Raw genomic sequence first — 18,760 nt, 5'->3', positions numbered from 1 at the left:
TTGAGCTCCTGTCCGACTCTAATGTTGTTCCCGTCAATCATGAAGGAGTTGTAGGCGGGGCCACCTTTCTTTATACTAAGTGTAGTACCTAAGATGATGAGCTCAGTTTTATCATCATTCAGGCATAGTCCATGAATGGCCATCCATGCCTGGATGATGATGTACACCCTATTTAGCAAGGCCAAATCCTTTTCATAATCTCCTGAAAGCCGAAGGAGGATCTGAGTATCATCTGCATAATTAGTGTAGGTGATACCAAAATGATCCAAATCATCGAAAAGGGGCTTGGTAAATATGTTGTATAGTGTGGGGGAGACACAGGAGCCCTGGGGAACACCACAGGTGATGGGTATAGGGTCAGCTGCCGCTGTGGGAGAGAAGACCCTCATGGTCCTACCGTTAAGGAAGGATGTAATCCAGGTGATGGCTTCAGTGGAAAAGTGAGCTGAGGTGTGGAGGTGTGAACATAGGATAGAGTGATCGACCAGATCAAAAGCTGCAGATAGGTCGAGGAGGAGGAGTAGAGCCTCTTGTCCATTATCTCTAAGCAGATCGATCTGTGCTTTCAGGATCTCTAAGCAGATCGATCTGTGCTTTCAGGTCAATGAGAGCAGTTTCGGTCCCATGTTGGGGCCGGAATCCAGATTGTCTAGATCCTAGGAGGTTGTGTTCTTCCAAGTGCTTCTGTATTTGTACATAGGCAACTTTGTCCAGAATTTTTAGTAAAAAGGGAACAGTTGTTATAGGGCGGTAATTTGTTGGTATGGCTGGGTCGAGTGTAGGTTTTTTCAGTAGTGGGAGTACCCATGATTGTTTTAGGTTAGTTGGGATGGATCCAGTAGCGAAGGAAGCATTTATCAGTTTTGTGATGAAAGGGGAGAGATCACGGGCAGCATCTTTAATGAGCTGTGCAGGGCACAGATCGCCCTGGCAGTTAGACGGTTTCAGGGACAAGATCATTTTTTCAACTTCCAGTATGTTGACTTTAGAGAACTGAAAGCGAGTGGAGTCTGTGGGCAAGGGCTTATCCAGGGTTTTTGAGTTGAGGGTGTCATTAAGGGTGGCTCTTTTGCTGAAGATTTTACTTTGAAGAGTTACGATCTTGTTCGCTAGTGCGGTTTGTATTTCTGAGCACCAGTTTTTATCTTTGATGCACGTGTTAGGGGGTGCTATGGGGGTTTCAATTTCTTTAAGGATGGAAAAAAGTTCTTTCGTGTTGCATTTAGCTTGCGATATACGAGAGTCGAAGGAAGCTCGTTTGGCTAAGTAGATTCCTTTTTTTATAGAGTGCAGCTAGTTTGGAGAATTTGGTTTTGTTAGGGATAGATGGGGATTTTTTCCAAATGGCCTCGCAATTTCTTTTTTGAGGAAAGGTGTGTACCATTTGTTGAGGTGCATTTTAGGTTTGCTAGATCTGAGTTTAAGGGGGGCGATGCGGTCCAACGATGTGGCCATAATTTTATTGTATTCTTCAATCAGGGACTCGGGATCCAAGTTGTCAGGAAGTGTGTTAAGTACGGGAAGTAGGTTAGGGATAAGTCTTTCTACTGTCATGTTCCTCTTATTTCTAGTGAGAGTGGGTGGGGCCTTGGAGATGGGTGTGGGTGGTGGTCTGTCGGTAGAGAGCATGAATGATACCAGGTGGTGATCAGTCCAGGCTAAGGGTGAGGTATTTGTGATATTCACTAGGCAGTTGTGGTCAGCCACCCAGTCGAGTGTTCTGCCTTTTGCATGCGTAGGTGTCAAACATCTTTGCACGAAGCCTAGTTCCGTAAGAATGTTAGCTGTGGAGCTGGCGAGATGATCATTCTGGTCGTTGTAGCCCAGGTTGAAGTCCCCTAATGTAAGCGCCTGGGTAGAACTTTTGAGGTTGTTGGATATTATAGAGTTGAAGTCTTCCTCAAAGGTGCCAATAGGGCCTGGTGGGCGGTAGATAAGGTAGATGTTAAGAGTTTGGGTGTTGGTGAGTAGTAGTTTAACTGCTAGTGTTTCACAAGAGAGGGCATCAGTAGAGGTAGCTGGTCTCATGGCGAGACTGCACTTATGGATGATGTTGACGCCACCTCCTCTGGAATTGGGGCGGTCTTGTCTTAGGATAGAGTAATTATCTGGGACTGCCAGCATAAGCATAGGACCCGCTGCTGGGTGTAACCAGGTCTCAGTAATGGCCAGGAAGTCCAGGTCTTCAGTAAGGATTAAGTCTGCAATTTCTAAAGCATGAGCTACTAGCGATCTTGCGTTGATTAAGGCTCCCTTAATTTTAGGGCAGGCTAGGTTTTTTGTAGTAATGACTGAGTTTTTTGGAGTGGTAGAATGGCGCTTGTCCTGTGTAGGTTTAGGAGTGCCCGGGATAAGAGAGTTATGGATGCGTGTATGGTGGCAGTTTTGAGAAGGGTTACTAGTTAGTGTAGAGGGATTAGGTCTGAGAAGTGACGTTCTGGAGTTTTGTGTGAAGGGCAAAGAACGGGCAGGAGGCTCATGGATTTTTGCTAGTCTGGCTCTGAGTCCAAGGTTTCTTTTTTATGGTTGTGCATGGGTGACTAAGTAGAAGCAGTACCTGAGGGTTGTTTTGGTCAAGGTAAGGTATTTGGATGAAAGACCTGGATGTGGTTGTCAAGTTGGGTAGATATGGAGCAATCTTGGTTGGTAATGCAAGATTGAGGCTGATCAGGAAGTGGGCAACCAAATTAATGGTGAGTAAATACATACTAGGTGGTGAGGTCAGCATACATAGGTAGTGCTTAAATTGGGCCGAGTGGAATGGGCGTTGTAACTAGGTGAACAACTAACTTTGGGTGTGGCAGTTTAGTTAAGATGCAAGAGGTGAACAGCTAGGTTCAAAAATTCCACAATTTGGCTATAGTACATGGACAAACCGCTAAGTTCAATATGAGGCAGTAATGCTAAGATGCAAACGTGAACAGCTAGATTTGAGATGCATTAAATTGGCTAATATACATGAACAAACCGCTATGTTCAATATGAGGCGGTAATGCTAAGATGCAAAAGGTAAAAAACTAGGTTCAAATTCCACAATTTGGCTAAAATATATGAACAAACCGCTAAGTTCAATATGAGGCGGTAATGCTAAGATGCAAACGTAAACAGCTAGATTTGAGATGCATTAATTTGGCTTATATACATGAACAAACCACTAAATTCAGTATGAGACAGTACTGCTGAGATGCAACAGGTGAACAACTAAGTTCAAAATTCCACAATTTGGCTAAATCACATGGATAACCACTGGATTCAGTGGGAGGCAGTCTAGCTTGAGTGCAATGAGAGAGCAGCTAATGTTGGAGTATGGCAGTTTGCCTAATGTGCATGGGTAAATAGTTGAAAGTTGACCAAAATTTCAGGCACTCTGAATGCCGTTTGTCAAGTAAGGTTAAGACTAGCATATTCACACAAGATGACAAAGCATTACGTCAGTGCAGGTCTATGCAGAGCAAGATTACAGGTAGTTACAATGTAGTTTGAGCAGGTGCGGTTGGAGGCAACATGGGCTAATTGTAGCTGATAGAGTTTGAGAGTCAGGTTATTTGCACATGCAGCATATCACAGGTGAATGATGTGAGACATTGTGGCATCATAGCATTGGAACGGGCGACTAGAGGTACGGCAGTGGTGAATATTGGTCCATGACATATGTGGAGACATTATAGCGAGGGGCTGCAGGTGTTACCTTGTGGTGGGGCAAGCTGAAACGGCCAGGGTGTCATGCAGAAGGCAGACACGGCAGTAAACAGGCAGTGAAACAGGAATCGTCCTTGTTCAGTAGTCCTTGGTGCTGGTGGGCCTGCTTCGCCAGCCGGTGACCAATGGGTGCCTTAGATGTAGCGGCGGCCAATCAGGGGGTCGGATGCTGAAGAATTGGCTTTCCTTTTCTGAAGAGTAGAGTTTGCCAAGTCTTGGTATAGCAGGATATTAGAGTTTTTAAAGGTGATCTGTTGCATTGATCTAGATTCTCGCATAATCTCTTCTTTCACTCTGTAAAAGTGGATCCTGGCTAGGACGTCTGGTGGGGATGAAATTAATTGTCTTGGGACCCATCTGTGTACTTGGTCTATTTCCAACAGGGAACTGTCTGGGAGAGTTATTATAAATCTGAATAGGTCTGTTACGTATCTCTCCAGGTCTGTGTCTGGGATTGAAGCTGGAATTCCCCGAAGGCGGATGTTATTCCGCCTAGACCGGTTTTCAGCATCCTCCTTGTTTTGCCTCCAGCGCTTCGCACTTGGCCTGTAGGGCTGCTATCCTGCCGAGACCCTTCTCCCATTCAAATTTTTGGTCACATACAGTGTTCTCTATCTCTGCTGTTCGATTCTTTACCGCTTCCACCCATTTGTCAAGGGAATTGATCTACTTTATTACTTCTTCTGATCCTTTTTGTATTTTCATAGTTAGCACTGTGAGCAGGTCTTACACATCTGATTTTGTGGCTGATGGGGCTAGTTTTGGGGCCTCAGAGTTGGGGCCAATGTTTGAAGTTTGCTCCCCAGGGGGGGTCACTTTTCTTCGACTTCTCCGGGATTGTGCTGCCCATTAGCATTGCGATGTCCACTTGCTTGGTCGCTTTTCCACTTTTCGCCATGCAGTCTCATTGTTTAGTCCACAGGTCGAGACTGGTGTGGCAGGTCTTGCTAATTCTCAGAAGATTTTAATCCCCCCCGTGTCTGCCTGGGACCCCAAGGATTGGTGCTCAGCCTTTTGCATATTTGCTTGCTGCTCCGGGTCCCAGACGCTCCTTACGCTATTTAGTGAGACTTGGGATGCTGTGCAGCTGGATATTAATGTCACTTGCCTTGATCATTTCTCCTTATTCTGGCCTGGAGCTTATCTTTTAGGTGACTCTCTTTTACTGAACGCCTTTCGGTGCGGCGTAAGGCTATTCTGCATATCAGGGTTCTATAGTGCCGGGTTACATCTTGCTGCAGGTTACCCAAGTTAGGTCTAGGATGCCCCTTTGGGTAGGTTCCACGTGTCACCGGGGACTCCTCTGTAGTGGCTCTTTTCAGGGGCCTCCACTTCCACCAGGGTCCTACTGATAACCCAAAGTTGGAGGTCAGATTACTGTTGGGTTGATTGGCCCTCAGGTTTCCGCTGGCTTCTGCGTTGTCGAATTGCACTGTGAGATGGCGCCACTGAGTATTTGTGCTGTCCACTCTGTTTGCTTCTCCCTCCTATGCCCAGTGGTTTTTCCTCGGTGGATCTCCTCTTTTGAGGTTTCAAGCTCTGCTCCCCCTCACGATGGGGAGTGTGGTCACTGTTGCACGTGCCAGGCTTTTTGATGATTCAGCCCCGTTCCTTGTGAGGAGTGCCAGTCCAATACCGCACCTCCCTCTGGGTTGGTTTCACTTCTCATGTGGTAACGCTATTCGCCCTGCTCGAGCTTCAGGCCTGCTTTGTGCAGCGCTTGTGATTTCCTCTGTTTACGGGCAGCCCCTGGGATGATTGATCCTACCTCCGCCTCCTTCTGACCTGCTTTGATCCTTTGGTGCATCGTGGGAGGGCGACCAGAGTGTTGCTTCCCTTTATTCCTGTTGGTGGCTCTGCGTGTTGTGTGCCAGATCTGGACTCCTCAGGAGAGTAATGCCTTCTCAGCCTGTGGGCCTGTTACTTGGGCACTTTTAGGATTCCTTTTCTATGTAAACAACAACAACAACAATATAACTGCTATACTACCTGATTTCTGAGAAGTTACTGTATAACTGTGTACTTTTGGTAATCCCTCCCTTCTCACCTGTGTTTGTTTTGTGGAGCTCTCCATCCTGTTATTCTACAGGGGCGCGTTGGAATGAAGAAACTTTAAACTTGGAAGGCTGGGGTGTTCAATAGACTCTTGCCTTTATAATGTCTTTGCTTTTCCAGAATTTGTCTTGGGTAAGTATCTGGAGAAAATACTATAGTCTTTTAGATTTGGAATTGTCCCTACGTTGAAGAGATCTCTCCTTGTAATATTTTCCTTTTTTCTTGCAGGTTCTCGGAATTCGGAGAGGCTAATGGCCGCAAAAGGACTGCGACGTTACTCGGGAAGGGGAAAAGTTTAATAAGCGTAAGTTTGTCTATGCGGAGTAACTGCGGCCTTTATGGAAGAGCGTGGTAATAACTGAGCAGTGAAAACTTGAAGAGACTTCAGGCACGTAAACTTATTTAAACTTCTTCATTCTTATTTTCTATTAAGTTTGTTCGTTAATTAAATACCTTATTTGTCTGCAGGTTTTCAGAAAGCTGAGGAAAAATACCTTCGGAAGGTGCAGTGGGTGCTGACGAAACTTCTGAATGAAGGTACTGCGACTGCGAACAAAGAATTCTGCTTGAAGATGCTGCGGCTGTGGGAGAACTTCTGACAGAAGATGCTGCGGCTACAAATGAACACAGCTGACTGAAAAACTACTTCGGAGATAACTTTGGTTCGGTAAGTCTCTTCTATAACTATGGAATTCTGTTATTTTTTCTGTAAAAACGAATGTCTCTGATTTTTCCTTTGACAGGTTCTGTGAGGTGAGACGCCGGTAGCGTTAACCGCTGTCAGCGGAGAAGACGCAAAGCGAGCGCACCAGCGGAGGCGGGGCTTAAGTAGCTCCCTCTGCAATAAGTATAGAGCGTGCTGTAAGTTATCAATGGATCTGGTGGCGGCCGTGTTTAGTGTACGAGACCACTGTAAGCACTATGAGAGACTATGGGAGCATATGCTATGAATGGTACAAATGTCATATTTGCCAGGATTGTGCCCACTTTTGACCTGCTGACTGATGTGATGTCCCTTGCTTCTCCTGCATGCCTGAATGGGAACTGTGCTCACTTACTGGGATCATGACAGCTATGCTCTCCCAATTGCTTTCCTGAGGACTCTTTGGGCATAAACCGGAGACCCCACACCTCAGAGCCTCTGTGGCTCGTCTCTCTGAGGCCCCGGGTGCCACGACTGGAGCATAGATGGTTCAGGAGAGGAGGGGGGTGTCGCTCATTCACCCGCTCTCAGATCATCTGCGGCGTCCGCCCTGCAGAGAAGAGGAGGCAGGCAATGTTTCCCTTCTGCTTTGCCCAGATTGCTTAGCCGCGCGTGATTCGCCTCCCAGCCCTTTCGTTTCTTTCGTTGACTCAGCGCTTCGGGGGTTGGTGTATGAAGCTGACCCAGCCTTGGAGTGGGAACCAGTTAGTGAGGCACGCCAAGCTCCGAAGGGGTCCGTGCTGGGTCTCCCGTGCTTCAGGGTGTCTTGTAGCGTTAGGTCAAATGTAGTCGCTTTTGTGTCCTGGCTGCTGCCCGCTGTGACAGTGCTATGCTAGGCTCTGGTGATTACTCTCGCGCAGTGGCTCCAACCTCTCTCTCGATCTTTATGGAAGTCCAGTCTGAAGCGGCCGCCATTTTCTCTGCGGTTCCGCGCCGAACTCGGAGACTTCAATTGGAATTTCTTCTTTCCTCCTGACGTGTCTCTGAATCTTATTGCAGGCGTATCATGCTTCTTCCCTTCCTCATTCCTTTTCGTGGTTAAACGGGCTGAAGTGCCAGCGTAGTATCACTCGATGTGTAGCGCACACCAGGAGCTTTTAAGGAGCCATACCACTCGTGGCAGCTCCAAGCCACGTCCCCAGGCCTTCAGACGATTCGTTTTTATAGAAGACACATCTTTGCAACTTGATTTTGTGCGTCCTCCGTGAACCCAGTCTTCAGGCGTTCCTAGGGTCAGGCATGATTTACCAAATTTAGGAGGCAAGGAGGATTTGACGCTGCTTGGTGGTTTTTTTTTTTTTTTGTTGGCTTTGATTCCTACAATTGTGAGTCGAAATCCAAGATGGCACTCTCAGTTGAAATAATCATAGCCCACAGAATCATGGCATTTATCACTAGAAAATTGACACATGGTAAGAGATTTGTAGGTCCATGGCATGAGCACTAATTCAAGTGCTCACTCACAGCTTTCACACTCCTGAAATCCCATAATTGCATGCCCCTCGGAACATCTCACAAGAAGTTAAGAGGGCGTAAGACACAGAGGGATGTGGGAGGCAGGAGGTTGAGCAAAAGGATAGTTCGTGACATTATGGTGAGGAGGAAAAGCGGGAGCAAAGGTGAAGAGCGTGGAGAGGGGTGCTGAGGAAGAGTTAGGGCTAACATTAAGATGAAGCAGAAAGGCGGTTAGTGGGAGAATGAGGAGGACAGAGTTAAGAACTGTGAACCAAAAGCAGGGGAGAATTCAAGAGGACCAGATAAGCATTAAGGCAGGAGTGAGTTGAGACAGGAGGAGGACACCGTGTTGAGGACTGAGGAGGAAGAGAGGAAGAGATGGGGAGTGAGTTTACATTGGAGAAAGGTGATGGTGATGAAGAGGAGTTGCCTGAGAACAGGGGCAGTGGAAGAAGGGGGCCAAGACCTAGGCCCTTGGGAATGCTCCTAAGCTGGTGGAGGGGTAATACCTAGGAAAGGTCACCACAGAATGCTAATTTTAGAACCCCAGGTCAAACACAATCTTAGAGTCAAACACACGACCCAAGTTCAGACGACCTAAAGCACTGAGTGGTAGTGATATGTTTGCCAGGACAGGAAAGTGTGACATCCTGCTGAATTCTAGAAAAGCCAAAAAAAAACAGCACAGAAGGCCAAGAACAAAGTATGAGGCACTTAAAATCCCACAGACTCTGGTAATCTTTTTACCCTGCAGGAAGGCAAATCCAAAAAGAAAGAGAGAGAAGGATTGACATCCACAGTCCAGAGGGAAGCCGGACTATAATTTGTTTTGGCTTATTTTGGTAGGTTTTGTTGGCAATGCATACTATGTGACCTCAGTAAAACCTACTCCTTTATGTTCTCTTGTTTGTAATATAACACTTTAATTCATATTTCATGGCTTTTAGCATTTGTTGACCTCTCCTTATTTGATTGGACACTTGTAAAAAATTGTTTAATCTACCCGCTGCCTCCCTTCACCAAATGCTATATACAGCCTCAATCGAGATGCAGTGTTTGTAGCAGACATATTGTCACTGCTGACACATATTGAGCCTGTGTGACAGGCCTCTGGAACTTTCGTCTGGTGAGTACATGTTCTTTTTGCTGCCAGTTAGCTAAGAGGTCTCTGTGGATATACGTCAAGTTGATGAACTGGAAGCCATGAGTTTTGCCGGAAGCTGTCAACTTCTGGGAAGTCCGAAGCTTTCAGACATAGAGAAAGGGGGATTTGGTTCCTAAAATAAAATGGTAGTGCCTTTCAGAATTGATATGATAGTCCCCAACCATGTTTCGCTACGTTCTGCTGCAAGTTATGGTAGTCCTACAGAGAACCCACACAAATGAGTACCTCTTGCAAGGAATGGTCCCTGCTCTTCCATACCATTAGTATCTGTATTGTTATGCTAATGTTAAAGGACATTTGTACCGCGCACTATCACCACCGGAGTGGTCCCCTGGCGCCCTGGCGGCTCTGAAAGAGGAGGGGAGGTTGAGTTAGTGGGAGGAAGCAGGAAAAGTGCAAGAGAGCAATGATGTGCTGTTGGCGGCCTCAGCCTGTTGGGTCCGTTGGCTGGGCCTGGGGTGTTTGCGGCCGGTAGTCGTTGTGTACTGTTGTGCAAGACTATGTGTGTTTTTCTTGTTGCAATGTAGTGAAGTTTGTGCGGTTTGTTGTGCTGTAGGTTTTGGTTGTGTTTCGTTTGGAGTTTGAGAGGTGTATGCAGAAAGGGAAATTGTTAGTGGGGTTGGTTAGTTTGCGTCTCTATCCTGAATTGAGGCGCTCGACTTGCGTAGTCTCCCCTGATGCGGCTCTGTCTTGATCTGGGTCTGACTGGCATACAGGTTCCTTACTCCTCTGGCACCCACCTCTAACATGTTTTCTTATAGCTCCCCTTATCCTCCCTTCATACTCCTGTGGCCAGTGCACCTGGCAATGTCAATCTCTCAGGTAGTGTGGTGATTGCCAATATCTCGACAATTCCACACCACTGTGATACCTGGCGGTAACTAAGTGGTGGGGGAAAGTGTTGGTGGGATTGTCTGAGGTAGTTGACTCGGTCTCCGTGCTTGTCTTAATCTCCCTCAGTCCTTGAAACTGGTAAGCCTTCTGGTTCTGCTTTCTCTAGCTTAAGGAAAGTGAAATCTCTTTGAACCAACCACAGTACCAGAATAGTCTTCCAATCTCTTCAATGCACATTAGGAAGCCTACACAGAAGTATAGGAGGGAGCTGAGGGTCTAAAACAATCTTTTGTGCAACAAGGCAGATCACTCCTTAGGCCGGCTTGCTCTGGGAGTTGATTTGGTTTATGAATAGTCAGTACCGAGCGATGCACATTATTTAAGCAAATAGGTAATAGCCTGGGGAACATAATTAATGCAGGCCTGTGGCATTCCCTCAAGCAGTAATGCCCCCCCCCAGCAAGGAGCTTATTGCTATAAGTACCCCGGCCCGCTGGACCAAGGTACTAATAGAATCTTTTGGGAAGTTGTGAAACGCGTTTCACCGGACATTTAAAAAAAAAAAAGATGGCCGCCATAGAACGGAGAGAAGGGACTATGCGTAGTCTCTTCTCCCTTTCCATGGTGGCCATTCGCAGAGCTGCAGGGACGCGCTGGGAACATTGCTGTACAAGAAGTACAAGGTAAGTGGGGTGGGAGGGGGGACATTTATGTAAATGTGGGGTGAAGGGGAAGAGGACATGGGGCACAGTGGACCACTTATCTGAGCACCCGGCGGAGGAAGATGGCAGTCTCCAGCACTGAGGAGGCTCGGAGTGACAGGATAACCATATGATCATGCCACAGTTCTGAGCCTCCTCATTGGCTGGGAGGGCTAGGCCACGCCCCCGCCGGGTGCTAATATATCATATTGTATACCCTGTTTTTTCCATCCGGCTTTGGTTTGCCTTCCTTCCACTGCCTCATCACTCAAAGGCCTATGTCATCTAATCCTCTGGCTGTGTCACTGCAGCTCGCCTGTAGCTTTCTTTCCAGTCCACACTCATGTTCTCTGCCTTAGTTCCTGCAGTGCCAATCAATGATTTGGAGAACGTGCCTCACTCATGTCTCTGTTTTGTTACCAGGCCTGCAATGTTGCTGTTTGTTTTAGACATTTCTGGGTGGGGGAGGGGGGAGGGTCTGCTGTCTCACTGCCTGCTGGGGGTTCTGCAACAGTCACCACCCTTAGCCATTCTTAAATTAAAAAAAAAGGTCCTACTCACCAATAATCTGTTGGTTTTGTGGTCCTCAGGAGGAGATGTTGTACTAGGCTGCCCACTTGCCTAACCCTCGAGCAGTCTTAAATCTAGTTTAGTGTTTCTAAACATGGGCCTGGAGGATAGCTCAGGGGTAATCCGTTTGTCTTGGATGCAAGACAATGCAGAGCAGGTTTGAATCCGGTCCCACCTTAGAGACTGTCACTTTGAATAACATTAGAGATTGAACCACTCAGTTCTATGTACACAACACTTGGATGTTAATAACCTGTAAGGTTATCTCATTGGAGTGTCTTAGTGTACATGTTTGAATATATTACACAGGGTGTAGGCGCGTGCAGGTCCAGTGATCCCTAGTGATTTAGCATGTGGCAAGCAGAGTGGAATCAAGTCAACAGCCAGTTCCATTACCCACATCAATGGTTGGAACCTAGTTTTTTAATGCATTGGTGCAAAATCGGTTTTATTTTATTGCTGATGCTTCATATATAGCTTAATCTAGAAACAGTACGTTTTCAGGTGTATTATGTAATGAGCATGTACATCCTTAAATATTGCTGGCTATCTTCTTTGTAATGGTGCATGTTGATATTAAATTGGGCTACAGGATCTCTTTGTTTTCAAGTGATTCAATATTTACGAATGTAATAATGGTATCCCAGTTTGTTCTGTTTATTGGTACTGTTATATTTGCTGGGACTAGCAGCACATGAAACACTTACATTTATCTCGTACCACCTTTATCCGAATTTAAATAAATAAACACAACCAAGATGAGTGGTGGACATGATCTCCAAGACTCTTGGCTCAACAATGATTGGTACAATAAATCATGCAGAGGTCTTTTTGTTTTGTCTTTGTTACAGAGAATGCTGAATCTTGAGTCCGATGAGCATATATTTAAATTTCTAAAGGCAAAATTTGGATTTGGTTCAACAAGGTATGTCTGCATGTTGTTAAACGTTTTACTTCCAATGTATTGAGCTGGTTAGTATAATCTCATGGCATCCATGTTTTGTACTTCAGTACTCCATCTCTCAGAAGGCATAATGCCTTGGTTTTAAGAATTTGCTAGTTCTGACCTGTTTTTCTGCATTCCGCAAAAATGATTAATCTATGTATTTAAGGGTCATGTTTTTGTATATATTCAGGATATTTAATGGTGAGACAAGACAAACAAAGCCTTTGTCAACTTTCATTTTAGCTGGCTGGTTTCTCATTTGTTGTTTCTGTAAATCACAAACGTAAGGATTGTGCCTATGATCAGGGGCATCACAGATCCTTAAGACTTAGACAGACAAAGACACTTAGCATTTCCACGCTCATCCACAAATGGACTGCTCTGCAAAGCAAATAATGCACATCCTGCCACAGTCCTTTCATTGCGGGTCACTTATCTCTGATGCTATTTTCGTTTTTACACATTTTTCCAGCACAAACTCATCCATTGTTCCAGCTGAAGAACTTCATTTTAAAAATGTGCAAATGGTTTAGACTTTGGCTACCATATTTCCTGAAAAGATTAAAAAATATATGTTTGCCTCCAGCAGGATATCTGGCCCTGTAGTCTGTGCATGCCTTAGTCATAAGCAGAAGTGTCATATCTGCAGTTCACTATTAACTTTGGTTTACTCTGCTGAATTCTGGCTTGTTGGCTGCCCCACATCTCAAGCTATCATCCGTCCCAAGACTAGGCAGCAGTTTGTGTCCAATGACTTTTTAAATGTCTGTGCTGAAGAGTAACCGAGCACTGAAAAACCTCTCTGATAAAGTTCATCAAACCACCTATACCTCCTTTTCATTTTTCTGTACATTCTTTTTCTCTTGAGGGCAAGGAGGTAACACTCACATTCACTTATGTTGTAAGAGTCTATGTAGTTTGTGGGATGTCTATTGCTCACCACCATTGAATTGATTAAAAATAGTGAGCTACATAGGGTTCACTATAGGTTAAACTCAGAGCAAATATCACTGGTTAATTCACTTATTGGACATTTTGGAAGGGTATTGTTTCATATATTCCTTAGGAAAAGTCCATACATTTTATGTGACAATTTGTTTTCTAGATGTGTCGTTTAGTTTAAGTATGGTTGCTGGTATTTTAAACCTGTCTTTAATGGCTCTATGTCACATTTCATAAGAAATATTTAGTTTGTTAATACCTAATTTTGAGGTGTTAAGGAATTGCTAGTTAATAAGTTGTATGCCATTGTATATAATTGTATGTAATGCTAACTTATTTCTCCTATCAAAGGATGCTGTCATGTTGGCAAATGTTTTTTATTGCCCAACTTGTGGGTTTTATGTGGAATTATTATTAATTGAGTTGCTGACAAACATTTTTAGGAAATGCTTTTCTCTTTGGAAATGTGATTTTCATAGTGCATTTTTGGGAGACATTTGTGCATTTCCTATATAGTTTTTGATGATGTTAATTAAGTGATGAAGATGAATTTCTTTATTTTCCATTTCGTTTTCTGTCTTTTTTTTTAATTGGATTTTCAAATATCCAAACAGAAAACACATTAAAATACATCTACTTTCCCCACCTTCCACTCCCCCACCCATCCCTCCTACATTACTCATGTCACCCCCTCCCGCCAACACACTGGTCGACTTAACTTTTATACATTTTTCACAGAATGTCCGAAATTCATAGGTTCTGTGGGAAATATTGTTCCATATAGTCCCTGTGCAAAAAGTTCGAAATCAAAGCCCAATCCAATGACAATTTAGCCTGTTACCCTTGAATCAAATAGGTAACCCATTCCAAAGATATAAAATTCCAGAGTTTGTAATACCAGTCCTTGATGTGTGATGGGTCCGCAGATTTTCGAATGCCTTCCGGATTCCAACAGAGCTGTGACGCTTCCATTGCTGTAGGCCTTTCATTTTGTGCAAGTCCAAGATTAACGATGAGACTTTGTAATGTTATTTTGAGACCGGCTATTTTGCCAAAAACCTTCTAATTGAGCTAATGCTGCCAGTAAAGAGTCTCCCGGATTAGAGCGCACAAGAAGCATATAATCTGCATATGCTATCAGTTTGTGCGTGTCCCTCCCAAAGGAAATGCCTAGTATATAGTCCGAATGGTGAATTTGCGACAGTAAAGGTTCTAAATGTTTTGCGTATAATAGAGGAGAAAGGGGACAACTCTGTTTCATTCCACTCCGGAGGGGAACCAGCGTGGATAGCTGACCATTTATAAACAATCTGACTGAAGGACTTACATTATTTGCTCATACCATCGCTAAAAACCTGGGTTCGAAACCCATGGCAGTTAAGGTGTTAAATAAAAAGGACCATTCGACACAGTGGAATGCTTTTTCAGCATCTAATGAGACCAATATAGCTCAATCCTTTTTTTAAGCCACTTTTTCAATTAGGTGACATATTCGCAGAATGTTATCATGGGCTTGTCTTCCTTTTATAAATCCCGTCTGATCTGGGTGGATAATGTTGGGCATAATGGCTTCTAGTCGCTTAGCAAGGACTTTTGTATTTCTCCAGCATGGGTCTGGCATGGATTCACATGCTCATGAATATTCCCCGTCGTCAGGCTGGGAATCCTCGTTAAAGAAAAAATCAGTTTCAATTTCATTTCTGAAGTGTCTTTCTCCTAATAACCAATCACTGGTCTCTGGGTCATACTGCCCCCAGCCAATGACACCCTCTACCTAAGCCCCTCCTCTGGCAGCCATCCTCAGATTTTTACCGCACGTTCAAGTGTTGGGAGTCCTAGTGCTATAGCTCTCGAGCTTTTTGCGATCTTTCAAAGAGATTAATATAATTTTTTCGGTCAATCGAGCCTCAAGCTCCACCGTTTCTACTTCGGATCAACAGGGACCCTTTTTGGATTTTTCTACGCCCCTCAAGGGCGAAGTTTTCGTCGAGTTCCGCTTCTTGGAGGATTCCAGAAGATCTTTGAGGCCTACCCCGCGTGGACATGGCCCAGGACAAAGGAAACAAAACGCCAGGATCCAAGCTGTTCAGAAGCTGCCCTGGATGCGGATTATACAATGTCTTCAAGGAGGACGAGCATTCTAGATGCCTCTACTGCCATCACGAAGACAAAACACACGTGGAGAAGGACTGTGCGTTTTGCAAGAACATATTGGAGCGGACCATGAAGGATCGGCGCATCCGCCTCACCAACTGGCTGGAGGGGAAGAGCCCAGCAGCAGGTGAGAAGAAGAAGAGGTCAGAGCGGTCTTCTAAGACCTTTGAGGGCGCTCCGGCGACGGGGGCCCAACAAAAGGCAAAGCACCGCAGGTCCACGGGCACCGGGAACACTGAACGGTCGGGCTCCTCTGCTGCCAGGCAGGGCGCACTTTCACCGACGCCATCAACCACGAGCTAACGCTCTGGCTCGGGGAAGAGGAAATCGGAGAACCCGGGTAAGCATCGGGAGAAGTCCCAGTCGATCCCGACGGAGACAGCCGAGGGAGAGCGAGGCGGCGTCCCTCTCCCCAAGTGAAGGCCTCAAGCGCGTCCAAGGTCGTGAAGGCCTTGATCCACATGGCTAAGGCCTCTATCGAGGGAGTCGTGGCGGCCCTGGCGAAGCCTGTGGAGGCTACCCCAGTGGAGGCGACCTCGGGGCCCAGAGTTTCCCTGCCACCGCGGAGGGAATCCTCTTTTCAACCCATTGATAAGACCCCTGTGAGAACCCCGGTGGAAAAAGAGGGGGGGGCGGTGGCTATCACGACACGGATACAGCCTCTGAAGAGGAACCGGCTGGAGTCATTAAGATCCTGAACAAGAAGTTCGAGGAGGTCCGGGCCCACGGGAGGGATCCTGACGAGGCAGACGAAGAAAGCGACGGTGGTGCAGACGAGGTTCCCGTGGAAGCGGAGGATTCCACTCACCAACCCTCGCGCCCGTCGCAGCCCATACCTGGGCCACAGGACAACTCGGGAGCAATCTTGATGGCGATCCAGGCCTTGTGTACGGAGATAAGGACAAGGTTTCCCTTACCCCCAACGGACAATCCAGCGGAGCCTGGACCGTCGGGAAGCCCTCCAAGCAAGCGGAGGAGAATTCATCCCCCCCCGCCCTTCCAGCTTTCGCGGCCCTCACAGCCTTCATCTCCTTCCCCGGATCCGAGGGATGACATGGGAACAGAGACGGCCACGACGGGGACGGATGACGACGGTGGTGACGACGGGATGGGCCTTCCATCACCACCTCCTCGGGCCTCCCCGCCCAACGAAATTGGCTCGTCGTGAACGAGTCACTGCAGGCCATCAAGGCCGACACTGAGACAGCTCGGGCCTTGGGAGTTTAGCAGCAACGACGGCCACCCTTTCGGAACTCCAGAGGCAAGCAAGGTGACTCCAAAGGATTCGGCTCCGGCTCCTCGACATACCGCCAGGTGGCCCACTCCTCGTCGCAGGCCTACAGAGGACGCGGCAAGTCAGGAGGATCTCGTCGTCGTCACCAAGGAGGCCAAGGTGGCAAGGCCGCTACCAAGCAGGATTGAACCGGCCGTAGCATCGCGCCTCCACCTGAGCACCCCGGTGGGAGGCCGGCTGACGGAGTTCGTCAGCGTGTGGGAGTCAATCGCCACCGACCGATGGGTGCTGGATGCCCTAGCTCGCGGGCACACTCGAGTTCCTAAAGAAGTGCCCCCGCGGCCAGGAAGGAAAACCACGTCCTTCAACTGCTGCTGGAAGTAAGGGCGATGCTGAAGAAAGGAGCCATCGAGCTCGTCCCAAAGAGGCTCCGGGGCTTGGAGTGTACTCACAATACTTCCTCGTAAGAAAGAAGACCGGCAGCTGTCGACCCATCCTGGACCTTTGTCGTTTAAACAAGTACATCAAGTCCCAGAAGTTCCGGATGGTCACCCTCCAGCACGTGCTGGGGCAGCTGGAGGAAGGCGACTTCCTATCGTCGCTGGACTTGGAGGATGACTACTTCCACATCCCCATTCTAAAAGGACATTGAAAGTTTCTCAGATTCGTAGTCCAAGGGCGGCACTACCAGTTCAAGGCCCTTCCTTTCGGATTGAAGTCGACGCCCAGGGTATTCACCAAGTGCCTAGCACCAGGGGCGGCGCGGCTGCGCCTGCAGAGGATCCACGTCTACCCCTACCTGGACGATTGGTTCATCCGAGCAAGGACAAGAGAACTCGCGGTCGAGCACACAGCAAAGACTGTCCAACTGCTCACGGATCTGGGATTTTCCATCAACTTCGCGAAATCCCACTTGGTTCCGTCACAAGTCGCACTGTTCCTGGGAGCCAGGCTCGACACAGTGGCGCGACTGGCCTCTCCGTTGGAGGAAAGGACGAAAGCCATCCTGGGCAACGTCCATTAAGTCCTTTCTCGGCATGATGTCCTCGTGCATCTACCTCGTGCGCCTGTGCAGGCTGCGGATGCATCCACTGCAAGAGTTCCTAGACGCCCGTTGGATGCAGGCGGCGGGCAGCTTTGAAGACAGGATCTCGCTCAACGAGACCTTCCGCCAAGCGATCCGGTGGTTGGGTACCCGCGCGCATCTGCCAGTGGGTATGGACTTCCAGACCCCGGCACATCAGGAGACGGTGACGACGGATGCCTCCCTGGAGGGATGGGGAGCGCACACCAGAGATCTCCACGCAGGAGGCCTTTGGCACCCAGAGGAGAGGTCACTACACATCAACGTCCTGGAGCTCCGAGCCGTGTTCTGGGCCCTGAGGTTGTTCCTTCCGTCCCTCAAGGGCAAGGTGGTGAGGACCTTCACTGACAACACCACCACAATGTTCTACATCTGGAAGCAGTGAGGCACCAGATCCCCAGCCCTATCCAAGGAGGCCCAGGATCTGTGGCGCTGGGCCGTCGTCCAAGGGATGTTTCTCGTACCCTTCCACCTGGTAGGAATAAAGAACACCATCACCGACTCACTCAGCAGGAAGCTGCACTCGTGCCACGAGTGGGAACTGTGACAGGATCAAGTGGATCTGCTATTCCAACGATGGGGCAATCTCCAGATCGACCTATTCGCAACGGCGATGAACACCAAGTGCCGGAGGTTCGCCAGCAGGTTTCCCCAGCCGGGGAGCATGGGCGATGCCTTCTCATTCCCCTGGGATGGCCTGTACCTGTATGCGTTCCCGCCATTGCCGTTGCTGCTGCGACTCATCAACCAACTCAGACGGTCCCGATGCATGATGATCCTCGTCGCATCGGCGTGGCCGAGACACATCTGGTTCCCGGACCTTCTGGACATGCCAGCGTCCCCCCCAGTCAAACTGCCAACGGACGTGGATCTCCTCGCCAGAGAAGGAGGCGCCATACTCCACCACGACCCGAGTTCCCTGAACTTGCAGGCCTGGCTCCTGCAGCACTAGAGTTTGGAGGGTACTATATCCCGGCGGACTGCAAGGAGGTGCTTGCAAAGGCCAGGGCGTCCTCAACTCTCAAGTGCTATGGACACAAATGGAAGAGGTTTTCTGTCGAGTGCCGGGCACAGAAGATTACCCCTCAGCGGATTATGGCTCCTCAAGTACTGCCATACTTATTATTGCTGGCCAAAGTGGGGCTGGCCCATGCCTCCATCAAGATCCATCTGGCAGCTATCTCCCGCTATACCAGAACTCCGGGGCGCTCATCCCTG

At 47.6% G+C, this 18,760-nt stretch overlaps 1 protein-coding gene across 1 annotated transcript in view; it reads left to right on the top strand.

Annotated features, from left to right (window-relative positions):
• DPY19L3 (dpy-19 like C-mannosyltransferase 3) overlaps positions 1-18,760 on the top strand; it is a 2,003,695-nt gene that overhangs the window by 1,248,563 nt on the left and 736,372 nt on the right. The window contains exon 11 of the mRNA XM_069635451.1: positions 12,034-12,107. Coding sequence (XP_069491552.1) covers positions 12,034-12,107 — 74 coding nt within the window. The remainder of the gene's footprint in view (positions 1-12,033; positions 12,108-18,760) is intronic.

Source organism: Ambystoma mexicanum, chromosome 1q (assembly GCF_040938575.1).
Source record: "Ambystoma mexicanum isolate Mex_15411 chromosome 1q, UKY_AmexF1_1, whole genome shotgun sequence".
Lineage (NCBI taxonomy): Eukaryota > Metazoa > Chordata > Amphibia > Caudata > Ambystomatidae > Ambystoma > Ambystoma mexicanum.
Note: the sequence above shows the minus strand (reverse complement) of the source record. Positions and strands in the feature narration are given on the sequence as shown.